The sequence below is a fragment of the Temnothorax nylanderi genome, unplaced genomic scaffold, assembly GCF_030848795.1.
Source record: "Temnothorax nylanderi isolate EJ_2023f unplaced genomic scaffold, tnyl_v1.0 TNYL_tig0041_pilon, whole genome shotgun sequence".
In the NCBI taxonomy this organism is placed as follows: Eukaryota; Metazoa; Arthropoda; class Insecta; order Hymenoptera; family Formicidae; genus Temnothorax; species Temnothorax nylanderi.
Window position 1 is genome coordinate 798,531 of NW_027249103.1, and position 20,607 is coordinate 819,137.

A 20,607-nucleotide genomic window follows, 5' to 3' on the forward strand; every position below is an offset into this window, starting at 1 on the left:
TGATAGCTTATAAACATGTATAATAACTATTTTGTGTAAAATTACATTTTAGCTCTTTTTAATATTTTTATTCTTTGTTCTATTATGTTTTCTTGTATATTTTTAATAGGAATCATTTATAAGAATCATATCATTCAGTAATATCAATTTGGATTAAACTTATTTATTCTTGTTAGTCGAGATTTTAGTAATACAATAGAACATGTATAAAAGGCACACATTTTGAACATCACTTATAATTAATGAATGTGTACAACACGCTTAATAATACTCACTTTGTAACTATTACTATACTACAGTTACTACATTGTAATTATTACTACTATTACTGCACTACAGTTACTAAGTAGAACAAATTAATTCATATAAAAGTCGTATTTTTTATTAACCTCACATTTTAACCTTACAAGTAAACAATTATTTACGTAATCGACCTGAACTCCTTGTCGGAGTTTCCCGCAACGATTTATTGATTTTAGTTCGTTTTGGAGTTGGTGACGGGGTGCTAGGCGCCGCCTTTACACGTTCTCTTCTTTTGCCTACAAGAAAACAAAATAAATGTGGGTTGTTCATTATTCTATCACTTCTGTTATTTTGCAAATATCAAATGTTCACTTATCACTATCTTAGATCAGCTCACACAGAGTGTTTATGAAAATTATATATATTCGCAAAAAACAATCCAGAAACTGAGGACTACGAACTTAGTTGTAATATTATAATAAACATATATAGTAGTTTTGAGAATGTTTGATATTTTTGCTATTAATTTATTATATATGATTCAAAAATTATTATTACTTGATATTTATTTGATATTTATTTATTTCATATATACATGTACACAATATATACAAGTGTAACAAATAAGTCATGTGTGTATATGCACATATACATATAATATGTATATGACTTATTAATTATATTTTTTTTCTGCTTTCTAGAATGTATTTGGATAATTTTAAACTATAACGTTATTAAAAAAAATTAAATTACATAAGTAAATAAAATTTAGATTCAAAACTTGAAAGACAGTTTTCGTAGTTGGTTCTTACTGTTTTTAGCAAATAAGAATTTCTCTTTGTATATGTGTATATGAGTATTTATATAAATATGAAATTGTTGATCACCAAAAATCGACTGTAAATACTGAAAGTTAATAGTTCTGCCAATGTTTAGAATTAAGAGAGATTAAGAAACAAATACCGTGTTTTGAAGTACCCGGAATACCTGCTCCACTGACATCGGTACTATTTCCATTTTTCATAGATGATTTTGCGTGAGAATTCTTTTCATTATCGGTTAACTTTTCTTTTTTATTTTTTACTGTAAAATTGTAAAATTATTTTATTTGTATAATTATACATTATAAATAAATAAAGTTGCATACACACACACACGCACACGCACACACACATACATGAAGCTAATGAGGATTTTCACATGCCCAGTAATACAAATTGTGACTGCTTATTAACTTAACCAGTATTGGTAAACGTTGCTTTATCAGAAAAAAAGGGATCATTGATAGAAATAATCTTAAACTGATTAAATACAAAAAACGAACACGATTTTGGAAATTGTTGCCGAAGTTACCATCTTGATGTAACGAGTTTTGAGTTAGGATACGAGTGAAATTTAATTTGTTTCAATAATGCGACGAATATATTGAAGTGCGGCTAATTCCACTATCCCTTGCCAATTGACGTGTACTTATTTGCGGATCTACGTTAATTACAGCCAAAACATTGGCAACATTATCATCGTTTGTCACACTACGCCGTTCTGTTTCGATCGTTTCGATGTTGCTTACACAAACTACCAGTATTCCGAAGTCGCTGTTCTAATCGTGAAAATGCCATGTGGGATTTTCGTACATGGTAACGTTCAGCGAATACTTGAGCAGCTTTCCGATAATTTTTTTCGCATTCACCTAATACGATCAACATATTGACACTTTCTTCAAAGTTTGCCATCGCGAACATCTGACTCTACTTAACTAATCCGAAAATTTGCTCATAACTCATAACTGACATGAAACGAATCCTGTCGCGAAGCAGCACATCGTCTGTTCGTTTTCGAAGAACTTCCTGAACCGGTGCACATCGGTGCGATAAATTAGAGTGAAACATAATGTACTTGTCTCACTCTAACTTATTGCACTAGTGTGCACCAGTTCAGGTAGTTCTTTGAAGAAAAAAAAAACAGGTGGGAGAACGTCGCTGTTGCGAGATAATAATATGGGCCGATATCACATCCTCCGATTAAACTCACTCTTCGTCTCTTTCTAGGGGGACAGTTAGAAAGAGATGCAGAGTGAGTTTAATCGGAGGATCACGTTAATCGGAGACTGTGATATCGGCCCATTTTGTTTGTAAACAAACAAAAATTATATAACATAGGTAGAGGAGATAAACATGAGACCAGGATAGGACTAATGTTGTCAATAAATTGAATTTATCGTACCTTCTAACTTGTCTGTGTGAGACTCGTTAACTATAATGTAATAAGAAAAAATATTTCGGATAAATGTTATCAGGCTTGATAAGAGCTATTCGAATATTTAAGGGTTTATATTCTATCCCATTTTAAAAAATAAGTGCACACTTATAATTATTGTACAAGCATTTATTGAGGCGTTTAATTTTACGACAACGATTTAAATTATCTCTATTGTGTATAATTATATGATGTAATATTGTATGTTTAATTATACACACAAGGTACGAAAAAAACATTAACGAGAGATTGATTCAAACTTACATTTTACAACGGGTACGTTATCTGCCTCTTCCTCAGAGTCGTCTTCCTCAGAGCTATCTTCGTCTTCATCGCTCGTGCTCTTACGTCTGCTTCGACGGACATTTCTCTTGTTCCTCGGCGCGGTAGACGGTGGTGGCATTAGATGCCTATCTATCTCGTTATCTTCTTTGGCGTCTAAAAGTTCCTGTATCTTCTCTTCCAATTCTATACAAATGGCCTTTGCATCCGCTTTTTTCTTCGTCTGTTCGATTATATTTTGCAAGGCTGTTAATACTGGTTTATAATGAATTTTTTCCTTCAACAGTGGTAAACTTTCGAGGAGACGTTGTATACCTTTAAGAACGATAAAATAAGATTATTTTTTAAATACATTATCTTATTAAACATAAAGTATTTTACTTACTCTTTCCGCTGAATTGCAAGAGCGAAAGGCAGTAGGAAAGATCACGCCACTGCCTCTCTGTGGCGGCCAACTTAAATCTAGCGCAAATCTTATCGATTATGGTATCGATTTGCTTCTCTTTCTGCATTAAACCGAGAATGTATCTGCAAATTATAACAACGTTTATGAAGCATTCATATTTCCTGCTGCTGAACATAGTTAATAGTATTAGCAATACCTACTTAATGGTTTCCTGGAAATCTTTCTCATCGAGATTTAACTGAGGATCCGCTAAACGCGATAATATATCAGGCACTATATTATATAGAGCGTTGCCTTTTTGAGCGAGCTGAACAAAGAATTCTTTCGTGTGCCGTCGTATCTGTTCGTCTTCATCGATGACGCAAAGAGCTAATTCCGAAACCTGTCCCTTCACGCGTATCATTTCCCTCATTATCAGACTCGACAACATACGAACGCATGTCCTACGCACGTTCACATCTTTATCTCGAAGTCTATAAAGATAAATATTAAATATTATGATGTTATACCGTAATTTCTCCAATTTCTAGTTTTTTTTGTAAGAAATAAGACAAGATATTATGTGAACAAAAACTGGAAAAAATTTATAATTTTAAAGTATTTTAAGAAATATCATGAAATATATAATTATCAATTAATGTAACTAGTATTTTAATTTTAAATGCTGAAAACTGACGTCAAAAGCCAATTTACCTGCCATAGATGTGTTTGGACCACGGTTCAACTTCATTGGGGAATCTAGTAGCGAGATCGCTTAATCCGATCAGCATATTCGATCGAATCCCGGGATATGGCGATCGCTCCAATATGGTGATTAAAAGTTGCAAAGATTGTTCGCAAAACTCGGAGCTCACCGTCATCATTTTGCTGAGCGCGAGTGAACCTGCGGCTTGCACGTCCTCGTTGTTATACTTGTCGGGATACTGGCATACATCCAATACCAGCGGACTATAAATAATTGCATATAATTAATTACATGCACTATTAATTTTCAATTCTCAATATATCCAAATACGTACACAAATTTCACGAGCAAGCCATTCCCAGTAACGATTTCGTGTTCCAGTGCGCCGCTCACGAACTCCGCCTCGGCGTCGTCCATCGCACCTTCTAAGGCTTCTTCTCCGTTATCCTCAGTGAACGTCGAATTTTCTCGTCGAGAGGCTCGTCGCATGTTTGACGAGGTCGATGTATTCGCCGATCTACCTTTACTATCTGGCGTCGGAAGCGCGCTTCTCGGTAATCGTTTCTTTTTCTTACCCTGCATCTCTCGTAGCATATTCCTACGCTTCAGTTCTTTGTAAATAGACACGTCCAAGTGAACTAACTGTTTGATGGCAACGTGTCCGACTATGTAAAGCAATCTGGAGAGTACCGTGCTCGATACATCTGACACTTGATCCGTATCTTTAGTCATTAACTGACCCTTCTCGGTGATGTCCAATAGCAATTCCTTTATCAACTTGTCGGGTTGATTCGCTAACTGTAATTAAAGTAAAACTCTCAGTATGACATTTCAAATGTATTTAATTAACGCGCGACAATCTCACTTACGTGATATATAGCATTAAGCGCATCCGTCGCGAAGGAAATATAAGCGTTCGTTTCCGTACTGGTAAAAAAATCTATTAATAATGTCATGATCTCTTTGAACAGATCATGATCGTTAGGATACCTGTATGAGAAAATGTGTTTTTAATTAACAATTTTCCAAAAAGCTTTGAATTATTTTCACCGCTATGGAGGCTTACCTTACAGGTGAGTTTTCAACATCTTTGTTACTTTGTTTTATTTTTAGCAACATTCTGCAAGCATCTCGCGCTAAAAGAAGATCGTCCTTCGCGCGCGGACCAAAACCTATCTTCATTAACACGTCCAGATTATCAGATGCTATGTTAGATTTCGCCTGAGCTATCATCGTTATTATCATTAACGCGGTTCTGCTATCAATTGGCGATGTGTCCGGATATTTCATGGAGAACTTTTCCCATAAGACCTACACATACAGCATTCATTAGAATATATTCTCAATTTATTTTTAAAACAATCAAAATATTTATAATTTATCGTCGAACGAAATCAATATTAAATACATTTAGTAATGTGTGAGAGAGCGGTCCATCCGTATTCCATCTTAAATCTCGACCTTCACCTCATATATGCCTTGATTTAATGCAAAGTTAATTGGAGAGTTTGAAGAGTATGACTAAAGGAGTGTGAAGTATATATAAATGGGTTTTCCATTTCAAAAACCCATATTTCAACTACTTAATCTAAGGTAAATGCCTAGACACATACCTATGTCTGGACACCTTTATCATTTTAGTCCTTAAATAAGTATAACGTAAATTAACGTTTGGATACTATAACTAAAATTTCAAAATACAAGAAAAATATTTTTATCTTTTTTTTATTCGCGTTATACTTATTTAAGGACTAAAATGATAAAGGTGTCCAGACATAGGTACGTATCCACTAACTCTCCAGGCATTGGTACATTTACCTAACTTACCTGCAGCAATTCACTGTTTAATTCTTTGTTCTCGTACCACGTCACAATCAACAAAGTCAAAGCCTGGCTCTGTCCAGGCTTCAATTCCTTCAGCAACTCGATCAGACGATTCGCACGGGCAACGGCTATTTGACGGGTCGATCGTTTGTCGTTATTTGTTTCGAGATAGATTTCCTTGTACACCACGGCCACGTTATTGCGCACAGATTGATCGCGATGAAACACTTGAAACAGAGCCTCGCGCATGGAGTCGGCCGCTCCAGTTACTCCAAATTGGAAAGCAACTCCTAAAAACGTGCACGCCTCGACGGCGTCTCCAGCGCACGTGGAGAACAGCAATTTTTCTGCCATCGGTATCGCCTTCTCCAATTCGGTCGCGAATTCCAGACAATTCTGCAGAAACACAATGTATTGTAATAACAGCGAATAGTTCAAAAGAATCGCAACGCTTATTTGTAAGCCACGTACTTTTAAGTAATTCATAACGCGTTTTCGCAATCTTATCTCCTCTCTCTTGTTGTCGTCTTGTTCCGATTTGCACGCGTTGTTCGCATTGTCGTCTCTATCTGTCGATTTAGTCTCTGATTCTATGAAAATCTTCAGCAAAAAGGCAAATAAACATTCCTCCTTCGCTGTAGCGGAAAGATTTTCCATCTCGGGAGCTCCCTCCAATTTCGTACACGTCTTCCATAGGTATGTCACTGCTTCAGTAACTTTTCGGCTTAATAATAATTGTCTCACGTGTTCGAACGCATGATTTGGATCGACATTTTCATCTTGTTCCACATCTACAGAAAAATTAACGTGCAATCAATATCGTGATATATTTTGCAAGCGAAATAATAAAGAAGCCAGCGAATAATTCATTGACAATAAATCAAACAATAAATTCTATTTGCAATACGAACTATTTATATATTCTGCTTCGTCATTTGTTAGAATCTCCTTTATCGCTGCTTTTATATCGTACTGTAAAACAGTCCAAAGTTCAAATCTTTCCTCGTGACCACGTTCACTAGCACTCACGATGTGAGCTTGCAACTCTTGCAATTTTGCCGTCTCCTTTTCCAGCGAATTAGAAAGTTCGACACAATTTAACTGCAAAGATACATAAGCCAAAAATCAGTTTAGTCATGAAAAAAAGAAACGTTTAGTCTTTGGGTTTTACATACCTTGCCGGCAAAAGGATTACTTTGCAACAGAGTACGCAGCAATTGAAGAGCCTGTTTGCGGACATTCGCACTCTTATCTTCTAGTCGCAACGCGGTGGAAGCTAAAAGCTTTCCGTGTCTCGCTAATGGCACAGCGCCTTCGCGACACAAGTGCTGCCAAACCTGAAGCACTTTCGATCTCACATAAGCATTGCAATCCAACATGTGCTCTTCCAAATTGTCCAGACATTCGTCGCGTTGCTCCTTCTGTTCGTCTGTGAGATCTTCGCCGGTCAGTGCTTTTTGCACCACAGCACCCAAGATTCCAATCACACAATTTCTCATTGTATAGAACTATTAAGAAAATTTCCAAAAAATTTGAATTAATTTCTAATTACTTAAGGTATCTGTAAGTTCTCCAAGTAAATGTAATTTTGTATTTTCTTGTACAACCAATTGTTCAGCCAATAGCATAAAAATTATGATGAGAACATACCTCATTTGACAGGTAGTCTGTGATTTCGTCGAGGATGGGAATTATCAGATCGGGCTTTGAAATCGCGATATTTTCGAGAAAGGTGGATGTGTTTCGACTATCTGTTTCCGTAACATCGCTCTGCCCGATCTCATTCATCACCTCTTTTATCAAACCGTTGCAGCCGCATTCGGTGACCATATATACCACTCCAGTCGCTATGGGTATCGCTAGCGCATCGTACAATTTCACCAACTGCAACATCGCAAATGTATTTTATAAAGTTTAAAAATAAGTACTACAAATAATTTATTCAGACAAACATACCTGGACAATCCTCACAACGCAAGTTATTCCATGATTGTATTTTTTAATGAAAGTTCCTAGGATCTGTTTGTAACAAAAAGTATGGCAGTTGAAAATTAATATAACAGAACTCACATGCAAATATATGCGAATGTAAACGACTATACCTCAAATATAGTTTGTCTCATATGTTTTTGTTTGGCATCCTTACTCTGTTCTAATATCTTATAACATATCTGCGTCAAAGTCCTGCAGGTATTACAATTATAAGACATTACTTTAGAATTAACTTTGACTTAGTTAATTACTGCTGTATAACTTACATGACAAATGAATTGTCAACAATAGGTGGTCTCCAAATTTTATACAGTGGCAACTGTAGCCATCGATACAGAATTTCCAAAGCTTTCTGCCTAGACTGCTCCCATTCTTCTTCAATATCCGATCTTATGCTTCTTTTACGCTGTAAAGGAACACTCACATATTTATCCATATAACTTCATAACATATAACAATATAGATAAGTTTCATACCTTTCCAATATTAATCTCGTTTGCATTCTTTACATGGTCTTCTATATGACAGATGAACCACGAAAATAAATACGCCAACATATTGTTAATACATAGATACGTTTTCCTGTCCTCTTCCTCTGTAATATCCTTGCCATGATCAAATATTTTTTCCAGGTCGTCCACAAGTATTGCCACAGCTGAAAGTCACACATTTACGAATCCATATAAAGTTTATCTGTTTCAGTCAATTATATGATTCACATCTCTTTCCAGACGTTATATCACCATTTATAATATATAATTGAAATTATTCGCAAAGAATATTACCCTTGTGAATTCTAGTGAATGACCGTAGACATATGTCGAGATCTACTTTATTGCCATGAATAACAATGGAGAAAAATGTATCGTAATGATCCAGAATAAAATGCGCACCATTCTCTTGTAATGCTGGCCGTGTAGCTGCAATAGAAATAATATAATATAATATAATTACAAAATAGTCTAATATAGTATAGTTACGGTATGATTATAATGAGTATAATACATAATAATTATAGAAGTAGTATAATTATAAACTGTTTTACTGACTATTATTCTAATCACTTATAAGCATTAACGATATATATATATATATATATATATATATATCCACGAAATATATACACAATAACTTATTAATTGTAAACAATTTGAAATAAGATTTATCACCATCGATAGCGTGTGATATCGTCCGTAGAGGGAGAATCTCCTTAACGAAATACTGCCCGGCATGCGACGTTAAAAGATCGTCTTTCACCAATGGAATCACAAAATTCTTCACTATTTTAGCCATTTTAACGTAGTTTTGAAGTCAGCTATCATTAAAAATGTTAGCACCGTCAGTGAGATTCCTTCTATTGCGCTATATCATTTTCGCAATAAACATCTAATCTAAAGCTGATAATTCGTCATGTTGCTGCTTAAACAGATCAATCAAAATCAAATTATTTTCTCTCTCTTCCTTCTTTTTAATGAATTTCCGACTGTATAAGGATCGAGTTTAACCAAAACGTCAACATCCTAACCAACGGCGGACATAATGACTCATTTTCAAATTCAATACTGCCAACTAGCTAAAAATATTTGAAATCTTATCAATACAGGCGCGTTCACAAATCAGACCGCTTAGTAACAATCGAACGTGATTGGCTCTTACTTTTAGAACCAACGAATCAACGTAGAATTTTGATAAGACGATCGACAATTTAACAATTGAACGCAGCCAATTTCTATTTTAGGGCCCGGACACACACTTTTTCGTAACAGTGGCCGCTGTTATGCTGGGTCTACAATGCGAGTCGCAAAGTCGTGAGTCGCAAGAGTTGACCAATCACAGTCGAATTTGAGGAGAATAATCGACTGTGATTGGTCAATTCTTGCGACTCACGACTTTGCGACTCGCATTGTAGACCCAGCATAAGAACCACCGATGTTATTAAACCCGATTAACGGCGCCATGTAACAGCGGTCAGCGGTCAGTAACAGTAAAGTTTCGACCAAACGCGTTGCTTGAATCGGGAACGTACGGCCGTTCCCGATTTAAACCAATCACAGTCGATTATTCTTCTCGTGCTCGAATAATAATCGAGTGTGATTGGTCTATTTTCTAATGGCCTTACGATTACGACTAAAACTTTGTTGCGTGCAATGGCCTTTACTTTTTATCTTTGTTTAATTTTTATGTCCATTTCTACCAATGTAGATTAACTTTATTAATTTTCAGAATTAAAAAAAGATAAAAGTAAATGAAACCGTGATTAAAGTTAACCTACATTGATAGAAATGGACATTATGGCAATTAACATTCATCGATCTTATGAGATGTTAAAATAAAATTTGACAAATTATCAAGCAGAGTCAAGCCCCATCTATATAGGTGTACCTAACACCACCTATCTTAAGCCTTGTGTACACGATACTAGAAATCGGTCCGAGTTTCGGTTTAAGCCAATCAACATGCAGCTCTTACAGAAAAGCAGCAGTTTCATTGGCTTAAACCGAAACTCGGACCGATTTCTAGTATCGTGTACACAAGGCTTGACAATGGCAGTTCGGTTTAAAAACAGTGGATACGAATGTAAATGTTCGATTAAAAAAAAACGTTAATATAATAACCAGATATTAATCCTTTATATTATTCATTCGAAAATACATTTGTATTCGAAATTACTTAAATAACATATTTATAAAAAGCAGTTTTTTCTGATAGCATTATAATAAAAATGTAAATAATTTTTACTTATATCTGCGATACAATAAACTGTGATGTATCAATCAAGCAAATAGAAACGTAAATACTTATATTCTTACAGAGCTTAGAATTAATAAATCATCACAGAGCAAAACTCTGTTGTTGCAGAGCTGCTCTCAAATGAGCGGTTGTTACTGTCAGCTGGACAGAATAGTTTTAAAAATACTGTGCCGCTCCAGCGCTTGTAACTCAACGAGAATGGTAGCTACGGTATGCCTCAATTGGTGGAACTTTGCCAAAGATAATTCGAACGTCACACATTCACCCGTATTGAAGATCCATTCCATCACGATATTTGGTTCCAGTACTCTGTTCAGTATACTGTAACATTCACGAAAATATATGTTAGGGAGAATACTCATTAAAATATCATTTCTGTGACAATTGCTCAAAATCCAAACATACTTGGACGAGATAGTGATATCTACACGCCATTTGCAGGATACAAGTTGCGGATTGAACTTTGTTCTCTGAATTAAACCCGACAATAGGTCTGCTTGCTTTGGACCATAGATCACAGAGGATAAATCTTCTGCACAGTCTGGATTCAGTCTGTAATATGCATTAAAAAAAAAGGTAAGAAGAATAGTATACTTTTCATTCAGAAAAATGTCGTACAACCCTTTAAGTACTGTTATATAAGAAAAAGGACATTTCTTATTTAAAATAATTATTGTTGCAAACTCATTTATTTCCGTTATATAAAAATATGAATGTTGTCACAAGATATAGATGCTATAAAATCTAACGTACGTACACACAAACTTACTTCAATTCCTCCAAGCATTGTTTGAACTCGGCAGGTTTGATATTATGACATTGCGAACGTAGATGTATCTTCAGAATTGTAAGAATAGCAGCATAATATTCGTCTACATGTTCCTCAGGTATACTATATTTCTTACTTATCCGTTCTAGTATACCTTCTTCTATATGTTCCAGTTCTATCGCTTTCACTGCAACTATAATTTTTTATGGAAATTATTATTTACATAATTACATATATATGCTGTTTTTGTTGTGTCACAGAAATTCCACGCGGTATTTAATTTACTATTTCAACTTGTTCTGTTTAATTCAATTACATTTATACAAGATATCAATTCCTATTTAAGAAAAAACTAAACTCACGTTGTATTAATGGACGCGCAAATGTTTTCTTTAATTCCGCAAGATATTTCGTTTTACTCCCTAAAGCACTCGACAGTTGCGTTTGAAGAGGAGTTGTCATCCTTATTACATTGACGTTCGAGTAACTTTGACAAACTTTAATCGATAACTTAACCAAAAGCTTCTAATGTCCATTGCAGAATGCAGAAATTGAACATATTGCCATCTATCGAATAATCAAAAACTAAAGGAAACAATGTCACCGATATAAGGTTCAAAATAATTGATATTATCAACTGGCGATATAAATTTCTCAATTGCGTTGATATACAAATATTATGATTCATTTTTATACAGATGCTTCATAAATTAACATTGATAATTTTATTTGCCGCAATAATGTTGTCATATATCACGAAATTGCATTTTTAATCATTTTTTATATAAAAAGATATGAGGAATGATCGAAATGGTCGATAATGTCAACATTCTTCTATCATCCGCGTCCCTAGGAGGTGACGAAAATGTATCCAGTGCTAATGATTTTTTAGTAAGTCTCGTCAGTAGTGCAATATAGATATCATAAAGTCTTCCATATAAATGCTCGTTACAAAATATTCCGCTGTAAAATTCGAATGACGTTGCTTTCGACGGTAAATATTACCATTTGTGACGTGATATAATCGATCGTTTAGTTTTGACGTCGAGGCATTAAACACTAAATATATATGTAACAAATATCAATAAAGATAAAATTTTAATTACAAGTCTATAAAACATGCTGCGCGATCTTCTCATCCACATTTATATATGAAATTATTACTGGCTTTAACATTTTAAGCTTAATATACGACAAGGAGATCCCTGATATACTTAGTTGAAGTCAAAGCTAGCAACTGACCGTGTGGCCTAATGGATAAGGCGTCGGACTTCGGATCCGAAGATTGCAGGTTCGAGTCCTGTCACGGTCGCAAGCAAGTAATTTTTTTGCGTGAAACACATTTTTTTGCGTGTTCTATGTCAACTCCATAATTCATTCTTTTATTCCTATTAATAATGGAGACGCGTCAAAAATCAAAGGTACGAGAATATACTTCGCCACTTTTTTTTAAATTTATATTAACTGCATAATTTATTAACATATTAATTTAAAATTAAATGAATGTAAATTTAATCTTTGTACTGTAAGTTCAATTTATGCAAGCTTTGGAAAAATAGAATGAAATAGATTATATTTTATCGGGACTTTTTTATTGTTATTACATTGTATATATTTTGCTTATTGGTATATTGTGCTATATTACATTTTTATGTTTTACTTGAACTTCCTAATACAAGCTTCACGTATTGTAATGAAGTGAACGACCTCGAGACATTTTCTCGAATAATGGTATATAGGAAGCAAAATGAATAAGTGATGATGAAGGTTCAAAGGAAGGGCATTGTCGAATGCTATGACATTATCAAGAAAGGTCGAGGGTTCCCGAAACATAATTATAAGTTACTTAATAGCCCTTAAACCATTCTAACCGAATTCTTTACAGTAAAATGTCGTCACGATTCATTTATTACATAAAATTATCGATATTATACATTGACGATTTATTGACTGTAAAATGTGTGGGCGGCATTTGATCGCCACCAATGGCAAATAACTTTTAATCCTCTTATTGAGAATAACGGTAACATAATTTCTGGAACAATAATTTATTATTTCTTGACAGAGGAAGAACTAATATTCTTTACAATTATTTTCTCTTCATAAAAATGTATAACTAAACATTTATATAAATTTTTATAAAATAATTTATGCAAATTTAAATATCTTAGCAACGATTTAAAAATATTTGTTAAAAAATAATTGTTTTTGAGATATTTACTAACATATTTATGACAGAATAATGAATATGAGATCCGGTATTGTAATACAATTATTTGATAAGTTGCTCTTTGTCTTGGGCAAAAATATTTTACTGCTAAAACATTTTGGGTTAGCAATGTCGTTTAAGCTCTACGATATGACCAATTTGTTGGCGAGACTCAACAAGAACCTTCGATAGCTCAGTTGGTAGAGCGGTGGACTGTAGTTGGAATGATTATTCGCAGATATCCATAGGTCGCTGGTTCAAATCCGGCTCGAAGGAGATTTTTTTAATACTTTTTTTTAATTGTTATTATTAAAATAGACTTTATTAAGATAATTTTTCTTAAAATACAATTTAAGTATTTCCCTTTATTTTCAAAAATTATTGAAATATTATTTACGAAGTGGTGTGTCACATATTATAATTTCTATAAAAGAGAGTACATTTATGCTGTTGTATGGATTTTTATAACCATCGAGATGGATCATAATGTATTGTAAATGAATTATACAATATTTTTTAATTAATTTTAATTTATCTTTATTAAATAATTTATAATAATATTTTTTATTTATTACACGGGTTCTACTGTGTTCTATATGTATTTATATATAGATCACATTAAATTTAATTTCTTATCTTGTTATTTCATATTAATTTCTTATTATTTAATATATTATTTATTTATATACTTTCTACATCTAAAAAGAATCTAGAAAATATAGATAGTAAGAACAGAATTAAATTATCATCTGGTACTGACGACTTGTCAATACAGAAAATATAGAACTTATCTTCACTTATCACTTATCTTTTTTATTGAACTAAAGAAAGTGGAAAGAAATGAAGGAAAAAAATCTACCACTTATCTCGATATAATAGTTTGTTTTCTATAAATAAATCAAGCCTCTCTGATTTTCTCGTCGTATTATTTGGCGTGCTATTGATTCTGCGTCATATACATTTGATGATGCTTTTCCATTTATCTATTTCGGGAATCGAAACCCTGCGAGGGCGCGCCGCCCCTTTTTGTCTAATCAGAGAAGTGAATTAGCTCCAACGTGAGACCGCGCCTAAATATTGTTGGTGTCTCGTGTAAATTGACGAGACTTTTAAATTCATTCTCGCATAAGTTTAACCTAGTCTCAAGTGCCGTGAGAGTTATAAAGTCGATGCAAGTCGTTTGCGAACGCATCTCGTTACGCAAGTTACTTCACTAACTTTTAATTTTTATTCTATTATAGTTAACACAATAATTTATTACTTAACCAATTTATTGTATTTTTCTAAAAATTAATAAAATTTTCCATATATAAAACTCGTAAAGAAACGAGTCAACTTTACTATATATTCTATTAATTTTTCTACATTAGAAAGATAGTAAAATTATTTCAGAACGCGGAAGTACATACATTATAGTCGTTTTATGTTTTTTTAGATTAGATTAGAGTATCATATTATATTTATCACTATAGCATATCATAAAAACTTTTGCTGAATTGTTTATAAATTCAAGTGTTTTACGAAAAAATTGTAAAAAAGTAGAAGAGTTGATTATAGGATCAACTTGGGTTTTCTTTGCATAAATGGTCACCTGGAGTGATTTTTACATCCCAATTACAAGTCATTGTCATATAATTATATATTATATATTCTTTATTGTTCTGTAATGTATTAATTTTTGAGGACAGTATGTATATAGATTTTTATGAAAAAAATAAAGAGAAACCAACAATTACTTCAAAAACGAAAAAAGCGCATTAAAATTACTGTGACGTGAGCTTCAATTTTTTTCGACGTGGGAATGTAAAAATTACTCCGGGTGATCGTGCCCGGGTTAACAATCGGTTTTAATCATAGGATTAATGATTAAACATACCTTCTTTTTAAATTCTGTTTAATCCTAGAATGCAGCAACGATACCGCATAAAGGACAGTGGACAGGGCGTCTGCGTTGTTCGCGACGTGAATAGCAGCCCGATGAGATAAACACGTGCTGCCACCCTCCTGACGTCCGATTCGGGGGTGGCGGCATGGGGGATGGAAACGCTACGTCAACGATACGTCGCAGTGGAACTTATCCGCGAAAGCAACCATCAATGACGTACGTGCAAAGATTTTATCACGCGAGATCAATTAGGATATAATTATGACCGAACACAGGATTCGAACGTAATGTTTTTCAACTGCGTTCTCTACATTGCAAAACCGATAGTCATCATCGGTGATTAAGCGTGATTAACACATTTAATTAACGTTGACAAATATTGACTTTTCAGTAAAATTATACTAGAATTATTGTAATAAACATTGACTACTGTTTATGTGAAATACTGTTATGTTTATTCCTGTTTTATTTGTTTTGTCATAATAATGTGTAGAAGAATATTTTGTTTGAAAAGAGGAAGAGTGAGATGTGATTGAGTGAGAGAGAGAGAGAGAAAGAGAGAGAGAGAGATTTACAAATTTTTTAATTTGTAAATAAAAATTTATATATATATATATTATAGATACATACAATTTTACTTATATGTAAGTACAAATAAATTATAAATAATTTTACGTTTCTCTTGTTACTTTTATGTGTGCATTTATATTCTTGAATCTTCGTCTTCAAATTCGATATCCAGCTATATAATATAAAAAATAAAATAAAATTGTGAAATATCAACATAGAATAATGCCACACTGCATATGCCGTATGTTTAAAGAAGAATATACAAATTGGAATACAGATACAAAATATACGACGGCAATTTCCAGAAAAAGATTTCAGAAAGATATAAAACTTTCAAATGCGCCATGTTCCACGTAACTTTTGCGCGTAAATCTCTCACAGGAACAGGTGTATATATCAGCCTCTACTTGGAAACACTCAATTTCATGAGTTATTCCGATTTCGAGACAGGTCAAAACGACGAATTTATGACTCATTATTAAGTATTACATATATACACATTTATATACTCTCACACATCGCTATCTTTTTTTAGTATCAAATCCCGGTTATACCCCGATACTATCGTGAGCATGATTATCCCCTGGCGGCGGCGGTGGCGCGCGCAATCGTGGCGTGTCATCAAGCAGTGCGCTTGTGCGAGCCAAGGACGGTGGTGGTAGAGGGCGAGTGCGAGGACGTGGACGTGGTCACCGGCGAGGGGCTGGAGGCGGGAAAGAGCGAGCGAGCGAGAGAAACCGCGGCGGCCGGCGCGGTGCTGTAGAGTAGCGTAGAGACTGTAGAGGGTAGGGGCGACGGGGGTTGACGGTGCGCGGCGAGGAGAGCCGTGAACTTATCCGCGCCGCGCCGCGGCGTCCGCCGTCCGGCGCTCTCTCACGCAAGTCGCGCAGTCTGATGCCGCCGGTCGCAACGGGCTCACGCGCGCACCCGTCAGTCCGGATCCTATATTCCGGAGAGTAGTTCGCGACACGACTCTCTCTCGAAAGGGCGGCGAAGAGCAGAGGAGAGTAGCCGCGAGTCGCGACGCGAGATCGGATCCCGAGTCAGCGGAAAAATTCGTTCGGGAGGTCGGAACCGTCGGAACGGAGATCGAGCGGAAACGCGATAGAGCGGTGGTGGTGGTGCGGCACAGATCCGCTGGGCTCCACGAAAGCGCGACCGAGCCGCGCGAATCTCGAGCGAAGGCGCGACCGGAGTCGGAGTCGACGGGGGGTTGCCAGACTTGCGAGGGATCGAGCGCCAGGGAAACCGTAAGACCGATCCGCGGTGTCGCGCGACTCTGACGAATCGAGTGAGTGACGATCCTTGTTGAAGAAAGCCAGAAGAGCGGGGGAGGGGGGGACCTAGGACTCAGGAGAAGTGGGTGATCGTCGCCTCGATGCCGCCCTGGCGCCGTGAACCGCGGTGGTGAACCGCAATGGAGCGCGATCGCGAGGACGAGCGACGACGGCCGGGCAGTCGCGCGCGCGCCGGATGGCCAGGTAAGCAGGAGAGGATTACTCCGGGCGTGCACACACCACACCTCGTGGCTACATCGCGGGCACGGCGAGATCACGGGTCGCCGCTCCGCTCCGCGCCGCGCCGGTGACCAGCCGCCCCCGGTTCTCCGTCACGTAATGGCCGTTGATTGGGGATCGATTGCATGTGTCGAGGGTGTCTCTGCAGCTAGCCTGCCCCCCGTTCACGCTCGTCGAGGAGAGGGTGCAGGTTCCGAGCCGTCCGACGTGGACTGCCGCTGTCCAGGCCGGTAGCGGATCGATTTTCGCGAGGGGCGAGGGGGCGAGGAGAGCCGAGGGGCGAGCGGTAACGGGGGCAGGGGCGCATCGTATGCGTGGGTATAACGATGTGTGCATGTATGCATGACCGTGTGTATGTGTGTATACATATATATATATTTATATAAGTATACGTTTGTGTCTGTATGTGGGTGTGTGAGTTCGGGGGTGACTTCGAGAACGGGTCGAGCGGGTTGAGAGTGACTCGCGGGCAAGGTGAATCGGGGAGGAGATGGATCCCTCGCTCTCCGCCTCGAGATGATTCCTGTTCCGGAATTGAAGACTCCGGCGACTTTCGGCTGTCGAATCTTCCCATGCACCCGCAGGGAGAGCGAATAAGTCGCGGGGTGAGAGAGAGAGACGTTGGACTCTTATTCGTTCTCCGCCATCCCTCATCCCTCCCCCCCGGGAGTCGACTGATTACAGCGGGGGTGTGTAGAGAGTGCATGATGAAATGTCGCACCATCCCGCTGACGTCCGACTCTCCGACGGAGTCGGCGTCAAGCGTCCCAAAACTGAAATTGTATATTCCTCGGGGAGGGCGAGTGCAAGTAGTTATGATGCACCATGCGCCATCCACTATTGCGCTACAATCACTTCGACCAACTCCACAACCGCGCCTCGCAAACTATGTTTGCGGTAAACTAAAGTCGGACACGATCGTCGCGGGTAAGTTCGGTTTCGTAGCGCAGAAGCTGAAGAATAACGGCTGAAATCCTGCACATGTCAAAATAAACACAAGTCAATCATTCCCCAAGTCTTAACAGTTGCTTTATTTATCACGTTTGATTTAACATTTGTTATTGATGGAACTGCAACACCATTGCAGCTAGGTAGAATTAACTTATTTCATATATTTAAAGTTTGATGGAAATTTATCCGGAATGATTTTTACATTGAATAAGCCGCTCACGCCGTCATAAACCTATCCTAAATTGGTATATTTCCCAACGGGATCGTCACAAGCGACATCGAGCTTTTCCGTGTCATTTTCGCGAAAACACACGATGGATTCGTATATGTACATTTATACTGTTATCTGTGTGAAGGTGGGAAGGTGATATCGGAGTGTGACATCAATTCACGCAAAGGATCCTTCCTGAAGACTTTTTTATTGGGTATTAAGTATTGAGTGAAGGAGGAAACAAATTGAAAAGGATATAAAAGCTTATAAACGTTATTTTCTAAAAATAATGAATAAACAATGAAATAAATTGATCAGTGATGGTTTGAAAAAATTATAATTTTATGAAAATTATAAGCAATCAGAGTGGCAATGAAACTTTTTTAAAATTATAATTCAAAAAAAGCTTATTTAAAGAAGAGTATCGATCAAAGTGTAACTAATTATATGAGAAAAGGAATAAAAAAAGGTAATTTGAATATATTTGTTTCCAGTGATGAGAAAAAAAACATAAAGATAGGTAGCTTTATTCTATGATTTCGCAATCTCTCCACACAAAAACTGCCTTTGAGTTATGACATAAATTCATAAATAATTGTCACGAATGAGAGTTAAAATTAGTTCTGTTTTTCGAAATAAAAATGATATGTTCTTAAAAATATAAAAATATTCGATAGTTCTAAAAGTGGTGACCGCGACACTTGAACTTTTTTTTAGCTCTTATCTGTCACGTATCTATTGCTATGCTTACTCATACGTATCGTTAAATTGATATACTACCTATTTGAGAAAGAAGGATTCATCATTCAGGTGATGCTAGAAGCCTTATCCGAGAGTGATTTATCAGTGATAACATAGTGTTTACATAGTGTCCACACACTCGAAATTAACCGGAAGAGGATTTTTCGAGAATTGCAATTTATTTGATGTTTTTGATTACACTTGCTTGATGATATGAAATCATCTCACTGAGAAAAGCAAATAAAGATTGACTCCCACATACAGAACTCTGATACACATAGATGTGATGCAAACCATATAAAATTCCCTGATTGCATAATAGGATGATCAGTAGTTTCGGAAAATTGCGAATAGACTAAAAAATTGTGAAAAACTAACTGTATTCCACTAATACCGACTGTATTCCAGTAATCTTTATTTCACATTTCTCGATAATGTCCTGTTTGTCTTTATTACTCAGCTCACGTTGTATCACTATTGGAATTTACGCATAACTCAAATATAGGCCGATTTTGGAAGTGTCGAGTCAATTCCACCAAGAGTTTATTTCCCCGAACGAGATTAATTAAATCCATACTATTTATGCAGATTTGGATCGTATTTCTCATTTTTCTCATATCAATTACTCACAATTAATTTTTTCACTTCAGTTACTCACAATTCACCGAGGCTGTGAACAATTTGTACGACGTAGTTCCAATCTAAAAAAAAAAGAAAGAAATTTGATCTTAGGAGATCAATACCACTTTCTGCGAAACAACTATCAAACGGCCGTGAGTTGAAAGAAGCGAACTGACACGGGAATATCTCGTCGACTCATCTTTCGCGCGCACATGTCTCGGTTGTTGCACCATTCGAGCATTCTGCGGTACCTATGACTGAGTAATCATTGAGACTCGCGGAAATGTATAATAGGAATGTCGCTTTCGTTCGCGAACAAAAATAGTCGCCGCCGCCGTCAACTCAACTTCTCACAGCCCGATTTCAAGTCCGCTCGACGTGATTACGCGATTAGTTTGCTTTTAATCCTTTGAATCGAATCTTCCTTCGGATTTCTAAGTTTATTTAAAACAGTGAGAGATTATTTTAATCTCTGCAAAGATTACGTCGTACGAATAAACTGATCATTAAGAATTTGAAGTTTTTTTATGGCATTAGATTGTACCGCAAATGTTCAGCAATTGCACGATATGTTTGGATGCCCGCAGCAATGTGGAAAGCAAATAAAAGTAATTTCTTAGAGAGGGTAATAGAAACAATTTTCCATCCAATGTTTTATTAAATTTTTATCTAACATCTTATTTTATTATAGAAT

At 36.2% G+C, this 20,607-nt stretch overlaps 3 protein-coding genes and 2 non-coding genes across 6 annotated transcripts in view; 3 read left to right on the forward strand and 2 right to left on the reverse strand.

Annotated features, from left to right (window-relative positions):
• Positions 1–143: 143 nt before the first annotated feature.
• Positions 144–9,227, reverse strand: Cap-d2 (CAP-D2 condensin subunit). Of its 2 annotated transcripts, XM_071704428.1 has the most exons (21): positions 8,858–9,227; positions 8,474–8,608; positions 8,165–8,343; positions 7,955–8,094; positions 7,799–7,880; positions 7,653–7,715; positions 7,347–7,580; positions 6,872–7,204; positions 6,608–6,797; positions 6,168–6,487; positions 5,700–6,092; positions 4,939–5,183; positions 4,742–4,862; positions 4,207–4,670; positions 3,881–4,135; positions 3,388–3,660; positions 3,167–3,309; positions 2,764–3,096; positions 2,467–2,496; positions 1,207–1,326; positions 144–539 (listed from the first exon to the last, which is right to left on the reverse strand). In XM_071704428.1, exons 1-21 carry the CDS (start codon positions 8,979–8,981, stop codon positions 418–420), a joined length of 4,299 nt encoding a protein of 1,432 aa, XP_071560529.1. In that variant the 5' UTR covers positions 8,982–9,227; the 3' UTR covers positions 144–417. The 2 variants fall into 2 exon arrangements, with proteins under 2 accessions (XP_071560529.1, XP_071560530.1); XM_071704429.1 differs by lacking the exon at positions 2,467–2,496.
• Positions 9,228–10,296: 1,069 nt separating this feature from the next.
• LOC139771631 (COMM domain-containing protein 5) lies at positions 10,297–11,737 on the reverse strand. The gene is made up of 4 exons (XM_071704559.1): positions 11,571–11,737; positions 11,209–11,401; positions 10,845–10,991; positions 10,297–10,760 (listed from the first exon to the last, which is right to left on the reverse strand). The coding sequence occupies exons 1-4, from the start codon at positions 11,668–11,670 to the stop codon at positions 10,577–10,579; spliced, it is 624 nt and encodes a 207-aa protein (XP_071560660.1). The 5' UTR covers positions 11,671–11,737; the 3' UTR covers positions 10,297–10,576.
• Positions 11,738–12,447: 710 nt separating this feature from the next.
• Positions 12,448–12,520, forward strand: Trnar-ucg (transfer RNA arginine (anticodon UCG)). The gene has a single exon. It is a non-coding gene; the product is annotated as a tRNA-Arg (tRNA).
• Positions 12,521–13,599: 1,079 nt separating this feature from the next.
• Trnay-gua (transfer RNA tyrosine (anticodon GUA)) lies at positions 13,600–13,693 on the forward strand. The gene is made up of 2 exons: positions 13,600–13,636; positions 13,658–13,693. It is a non-coding gene; the product is annotated as a tRNA-Tyr (tRNA).
• Positions 13,694–16,740: 3,047 nt separating this feature from the next.
• The window catches only part of LOC139771582 (cholesterol transporter ABCA5), a 38,946-nt gene continuing 35,079 nt past the window's right edge, over positions 16,741–20,607 (forward strand). The window contains exon 1 of the mRNA XM_071704458.1: positions 16,741–17,353. The gene's annotated coding sequence lies outside the window, so the exon portion shown is untranslated. The remainder of the gene's footprint in view (positions 17,354–20,607) is intronic.

Bases quoted from the DNA above. Each gene is read 5' to 3' on its own strand.
- Cap-d2 (XM_071704428.1), bottom strand. From the start codon at position 8,981: ATGGCTAAAATAGTGAAGAATTTTGTGATTCCATTGGTGAAAGACGAT. The intron at 3,310-3,387 runs GTAGGTATTGCT...TATAATTTGCAG, and splicing joins GATTTCCAGGAAACCATTAA to ATACATTCTCGGTTTAATGC. The intron at 1,327-2,466 runs GTACGATAAATT...ACAATTTTACAG, and splicing joins TCACACAGACAAGTTAGAAG to TAAAAAATAAAAAAGAAAAG.
- LOC139771631 (XM_071704559.1), bottom strand. From the start codon at position 11,670: ATGACAACTCCTCTTCAAACGCAACTGTCGAGTGCTTTAGGGAGTAAA. The intron at 11,402-11,570 runs GTGAGTTTAGTT...AAAAAATTATAG, and splicing joins TGCGCGTCCATTAATACAAC to TTGCAGTGAAAGCGATAGAA. The intron at 10,992-11,208 runs GTAAGTTTGTGT...TGCATATTACAG, and splicing joins CAATGCTTGGAGGAATTGAA to ACTGAATCCAGACTGTGCAG.